Source organism: Otolemur garnettii, unplaced genomic scaffold, assembly GCF_000181295.1.
Source record: "Otolemur garnettii isolate 467f Iridium unplaced genomic scaffold, OtoGar3 scaffold00105, whole genome shotgun sequence".
Classification (NCBI taxonomy): Eukaryota; Metazoa; Chordata; class Mammalia; order Primates; family Galagidae; genus Otolemur; species Otolemur garnettii.
In genome coordinates this window covers 1,951,105-1,957,560 of record NW_003852500.1, presented here as the reverse complement: position 1 = coordinate 1,957,560, position 6,456 = coordinate 1,951,105, and the positions used below count along the sequence as shown (strand labels likewise).

At 51.6% G+C, this 6,456-nt stretch overlaps 1 protein-coding gene across 1 annotated transcript in view; it reads left to right on the top strand.

Annotated features, from left to right (window-relative positions):
- CHERP (calcium homeostasis endoplasmic reticulum protein) overlaps window positions 1–6,456 on the top strand; it is a 23,479-nt gene that overhangs the window by 3,695 nt on the left and 13,328 nt on the right. Inside the window, exons 3-5 of the mRNA XM_003796529.3 lie at window positions 3,617–3,801; window positions 5,101–5,238; window positions 5,513–5,664. Coding sequence (XP_003796577.1) covers window positions 3,617–3,801; window positions 5,101–5,238; window positions 5,513–5,664 — 475 coding nt within the window. The remainder of the gene's footprint in view (window positions 1–3,616; window positions 3,802–5,100; window positions 5,239–5,512; window positions 5,665–6,456) is intronic.

Sequence of the window (6,456 nt, the reverse complement as noted above, 5' to 3'; positions counted from 1 at the left end):
AAAAAAAAAAAAAAAAGGCAGTGGGCAGCCATGAGAGAGTTTGAAACAAGAGGGAAGCAGATTAGGTTTATGTGACCAGCATGTGAGACAGCCTGGAAGGACCAGCCTAGGGAGCAGTGAGGTCAGCAGGGGGGCAAATGGGGCAGTTTCTTGATTGAGAGATAATAGGGGCTGAATTAAGTCAGGGATTTAGTCAAAAGGAATGGAATTGGGGCCAGGTATAGTTAAAGGGTAGAATCCTTGAATTTTGGCACCAGGTAAATATCAAATGACATGAGGAGAAAGGCCCCTTGGGCAATGCTTAGCTTAAGTGACTGATCTGAGGGCACTCCACACTCACCCTTTCTACCCTGGAGGGTCAGAAATCCGGGGACACTTGAGAATCAGTGCCATAAGAGGGAAAGGAGAAGCCCCTTATAGTCAGGGAAGATGGGGGCCAGGAAGTGATTTCTGTGGGTGATGATATGTTGGCTGGCATCTAAAGAATGTATCAGAGTTAACCAGGTAGAAATGAGGGGAGAAAAGTGTTCCATACACAAGAAGAGGCCTTTAGAGAGAGGGAGGACCCAAGATGGTGGTGGCTGAAGCCCAGAGTGGGAGGGAGTCTTTGAGTGGCCTAAAGTAAGAATGCAGAGGAGGGAAGGCTGGCTTGCAACTGAGTCAGAAGTTTGCTGCAGAAGTTTAGGGGAAGCTGCCAAAAGATTTAAGGTCTGTTTTTTGTTGTTGTTGTTTTGTTTTTTGTTTTTTTGAGACAGAGTCTCACTGTGTCATCCTCTGTAGAGTACTGTGACATTACAGCTCACAGCAACCTCCAACTCTGGGGCTTAAGCGATTCTCCTGCCTCAGCCTACCAAGTAGCTGGGACTACAGGTGCCTGCCACAACACCTGGCTATTTTTTTTTTGCAGTTGTCACTGTTGTTTAGCAGGCCCAAGCCGGTTTCAAACTTGCCACCTTCAGTGTCTGTTGCCAGCGCCCTACTCACTGAGCTACAGATGGACTTTAAGGTCTGTTTTAAAACAGTGGTAGCCACCGTAAAGCCAGTGAAGCGCCCTTCACCCTGTACTTTGGGAAGACTGAGCCTCAGGACTGTTCTAGAATGAAGCTTTAGAAGTTCTGTGCTGGCTCGGCACCTGTAGCTTAGCAGCTAGGGTGCCAACCATATTCACCAGAGCTGGCGGGTTTGAACCCAGCCTGGGCCTGTCAAACAACAATGACAACTACAATGGAAAAAAAAAATAGCCAGGCGTTGTAGTGGGTGCCTGTAGTCCCAGCTACTTGGTAGGCTGAGGCAAAAGAATCTCTTAAGCCTAAGAGCTGGAGGTTGCTATGAGCTGTGACACCATGGCACTCTACCAAGGGCAACATAGTGAAACTGTCTCAAAAAAATAAAATAAAAGTTCTGTAGTGAAGGACCAGATGTTGTTTTTTAAAATTGCCAGTTTTTTGTGAAGCATGCTAAAAATGTGAATGGTGACCCATAGAGTTATAAAATTGCTTCAACTCTTGTTTGCTAATTCTGTAACTGCCTGTCACCCAGCTGACCTGGGGACCACACAGTGCTGCAGTACAATCACTGCCTTGTTGGCTCGGCGCCTATAGCTCAACCGGCTAAGGCGCCAGCCACGTACACCTAAGGTGGCGGGTTCGAATCCCCAGCCCAGGCCCGCCAAACAACAATGACGGCTGCAACCAAAAAATAGCCGGGCGTTGTGGCGGGCGCCTGTGGTCCCAGCTACTTGGGAGGCGGAGGCAACAGACTCGCTTGAGCCCAGGAGTTGGAGGTTGCTGTGAGCGTGATGCCACGGCACTCTACCCAGAGGGACAGCTTGAGGCTCTGTCTCAAAAAAAAAAAAAAAAAAAAGAAAAACAATCACTGCCTTGTTGAGGAGAGGGGAAGGGGAAGATAGAACCTGATGGGTTCTAGGGGTGACACAGCTGATAGCACAGCCATGGTGGTGATAGCCATAGACACAGACAGATTGAAGTGTGGTCTAAGAGACTGATTTGACAACACCATGTGGCTTGTTAGTTTGAGGTGCATGTACCTTCTCTGTTTCTGGCTTGGCATCTGGGTGGGGACACTGTCAGTCATAGAGATTGGGAGGGACCCTAGGAGATGGCACCTGGAATATGGGGCAGGAGGAAATGCAGGGAAGTTTGGAGTGCTTGTGGAAAACCGGGGTAGGAGGTATGGTCACTGATTAGGTCCATAGCTCAAGGAATGCAGAATGGAGATGACGGATTTAGGAATCACAGCTTGCAGATGGTAATTGCGGTCAGGGGAAGATGTCACATGTTGTATAGAGCTGAGGACAAGGACTTAGAACACAGGCCAGGCACCTCAGCATCTGAGGATTAAACAGAAGAAAGCGCAGCAAAGGTAACAAAGAAGAAGGGACTGAGGGTGCAGCCACACGGAAACCAAGGGAGATGAGGCTCTGAGACAGGCCTGTCGAGCTGAGCGAGGGTGTGTTCAGCAGCCTTGGGGATGGAGCAGAAGCCATATTGCTGCCTGGATGGAGAGAAAGGGGAGATGAAAAATTGAAGATGAATTTTGGCTATGTAATTGTTGAGAGAGGGATGTAGGGGTTAAGGGGACATGTTTTAAGCCTAGAAGACTTGGGTGTGTTGGGGTACGGCTCAGGAGGAGTCAGTAGAGAGGGAGACAGTAAATAAGAGAACAGAGATCACGAATTAAGTGTCCCTGGGAGGGTCAGAGGTATAGGGTGCAGCACATAAGTTGGGTGTCTTCTTTATAGGATACAGCCTTGTAAGACATACTGTAAAGCCCAGTCAACCCTAAGCAGTAACTGGGTGCCCAGCAGTGGGCCCTGGGTTGTACCCTACTGGGACTTGGAAAGGCCCCAGTGGTTCATGGTCATGTTCTGATGAGATAAGACCCCAAGGTGGAGAGGGAGGCACGCCACCTTGTCAAGGACCTCCTTATGGGATATGTGCCTATCCCAACCTGGGCTCTTGCCAGCAAGATGGTGTCTTAGCTGCCTCAAACTAGATGGATCCGTGAATGCAAAGGGTCTTTGGCAACTCAAGGAGAATCGGTGAAAGGAAGGCGGGGCAGGTGTTGGGAAGGCTGCAGTGCATGCCCAGTGCTGCAACTTCGCGCTTTGCTGGCCCAATGTGCCGAGGCTGTGATGTCCTGACAGTGAATGGGTATGTTGGAGATGGTAGCAGAGATGAGAGGCAGCAGCCTAGGAGATCAGGGAATGATAGCCGCCCTCAAAGAGGCCTGACCTCAGCATCAGTTCTAGCCTGGGTAGAGTGCAGAGGTGAGTGGGCTCAGGCTTACACCGAAAGACCCTAGAGAAGGACCAGGCTGTGTTGGCAAGAGAGTGTGAGGTGACTATTCCTTGATTCTACAAGAAAAGGATGGCTCAAAGGCATAAGGGTCTGAGTGGGTAAGAATGTGGGAAAGGGTCCGGAGCTGGGGTGCTGTGAAAAGGAGGATATGTAGGAGGGTTAGGCTTCTAGGGTTGGGGGAGCCAGCAGACACTGGAGTTGGCGGCCCAGGAGGCCCCTTTGGCCTAGAACTGTGCCAGAGGACACCTGGATTCTGGCCACCTTCTGATGATGGGCCACCTCTCTTCTCCTGCCAGTCATCTGCAAGCAGCAGGCCCCAGAGTTGGAGCCTGCCACAGCCATGCCACCCCTGCCACAGCCGCCGCTGGCCCCTGCTGCACCTATCCCACCTGGCCAGGGTGCACCATCCATGGACGAGCTCATCCAGCAGAGCCAGTGGAACCTCCAGCAGCAGGAACAGCACCTGCTGGCCCTCAGACAGGTAGGGAACCCCTCCTCTGCCTCCCCTCTCTGTTCTAAGGCAGGTACTAGGAATTCACTCTGTGCCTCAGCTTCTGTATCTGTGAGTTGAAGTGAATACCAGGTGTCACAAGGACTTGTTACCATGCTCAGCACTGAGGACAGGGCTTGTCACCTTCAGCCCTGAAGCTGGACACAGAGGCTGTGTCTCATTCTAGTAAAGTCATTACATATGCTCTCTGGACACATGCACACCCATCACCTCAGGTGGATACCTCCATGTGGGACTGTGGGTCAAATGTACCCATTTGTGCTTACATAACTGGTGCTGCTGCATAGCCACCGGTGATTGCCATTGACCCTGTCACCTGGTAGCTAGGTTACCCTAAGCTGTCAGTGGGAAAGGACCCTTTTCCTCTGATCCATCAGTCTGATACTTTTGCCAAATATAATAAGAATGAGTTGGCAGAAAAACAAGATGAATAAGGTGCAGTTGGCTCACGCCTATAATCCTAGCACTCTGAGAGGACAAGGCGGGTGGCTTGCCTGAGCTCACAAGTTTGAGACCAGCCTGATCAAGAGCGAGACCCCCATCTCTAAAAATACCCGGGCGTTGTAGCAGGCGCCTATAGTCCCAGCTGCTCAGAAGGCTGAGGCAAGAGCTGTAATGCCATGGCACTCTTTCGGGGGCAACAAAGTGAGACTCTGTCTCAAAAAGAAAAAATAAACACAAAACCCACATGATGCCAGCCCTAATTTTAAGACATGAAATTGCTCTGTCATGTTGCTGCCAACCAAACATTCTAGAATGTTAACCCTGACTTTCTGCCCAGAGCTAGTCATGGATTGAGCAGGATAGCCCTAAGCTGACCACCTTGCCCCACAGCAGCTTCATTTGAGAGGTCAAATGGGCAAAATCCTGGCATCAGACTTCACCTTGGGTTCCACTAATGATGCATGAGGTTGCCCCCTTGCTTCTCTGGTGGCCATGGTGTGTCCTCTCTGCATATCTGTTAGCACTTTCACTCAGTTGTCATTGTGTTTTGTTTAATTGGCCTGTAGAAGGTCCTTGTTCCCACTGACCATGCTCTTTTCCTCCATTATCTGGAGAGCAGATGCTGCCTCCCAGCTTGTCCAGCTTTATCCTCTGTCTTTTCTCAGGGTGAGCTGTCGTCTGTTGGTGGCAGGTGTGAGGGATAGGACTCATGCTGGAGATGGGCCAGGGACCCTCATCATTTCCTCATTCTACCTCCACTGAGCTGTTAAGGGCCCAGGCTAAGGGTCCTTCTTCATGCCATATCTGTCTCATCTGACCTCCCAGGAGCAGGTAACAGCGGCCGTGGCTCACGCCGTAGAGCAGCAAATGCAGAAGCTCCTGGAGGAGACCCAGTTGGACATGAATGAGTTCGACAACCTGTTGCAGCCCATCATTGACACGTGCACCAAGGATGCCATCTCGGTGAGGACAGTGAGGGGCTTGGTGGTAGCGGCAGAGGTACTCTCAGGCAGAGGCCCACCACATCGAGCCTGGGCTGGGAGCTGCACTGAGGGGCACATTTCCCCTTCCCTCTTTGAGCGCTCTCTTAGGCATCAGGAGCCTGTGCCCCATGCCCTTGTGTGCCCTCCCCTCCATCAATGTCACTTCCCAGGGTTGATGGTGACATGTGTTCAAGCATGCAGCGGGTGCCAGGAGAATCCCCTGCCCCACTCACCCATTGGCCTGGCCGTTGTAGGCTGGGAAGAACTGGATGTTCAGCAATGCCAAGTCCCCACCACACTGTGAGCTGATGGCAGGCCACCTTCGGAACCGCATCACAGCTGACGGGGCACACTTTGAGCTGCGGCTACACCTTATCTACCTGATCAATGATGTGCTGCACCACTGGTGAGCGCAACTGCCTGCCCATGGACCCAAACAACCCACTTCCTCTCACGCCACCTTGCCTGGGCGACCACTTATAGTCATTAGCTTGGCTTCCTCTGGCCTATCCTATAACTAGGAGGTCACTTATCCAAAGAGCCTAGGATAGGGTCTCTGAGCCATGAGCCCTCCATCTGCAGGACAGGTTGGTCTCAGTACCTTACCTACCCTTACCCTACACCCTGGCCTCTCTCCTGTACCCCTGACCTCACCTATGACATTGTCATCTCTTTGGGGCCACTGTCCCCTCCATAACCTTGTTCATCAGGGCAATACTTAGCAAGCTGGGGCTCAGGCTTTGCCACCTCTTTTATGTCTCTGTGTCTGCTGCTGGCTCCCTTTTCTGATCTGTCCATACACACTCATTCACCTGACTGCTCTTGTGATCCTCCTATGAGGTTCCCTTCTCTAGCTAGCCCTGACACAATTCCTAGAACTTTGGGGAGCTGCCTTTGCCAGTCCTTTGTCCCCACACATCCTTCAGCTCTCTCCTACCATTGCCAGGAATTGGGAGAGCCCTGCTCCTCCCCAAGGCCAGGTGGGTGTTTCCTTCTGCATGGATACGGGGTTAACACAACCAGAAAACTGGTCTGAAGCAGGAGGAAACACACTGCTCTTGAGACAAGCGTAGCTTTTAAGACTGGCTGTCGGCTCGGCTCCTATAGCTCAACCGGCTAAGGCGCCAGCCACGTACACCTAAGGTGGCGGGTTCGAATCCCCAGCCCGGACCCGCCAAACAACAATGACGGCTGCAAC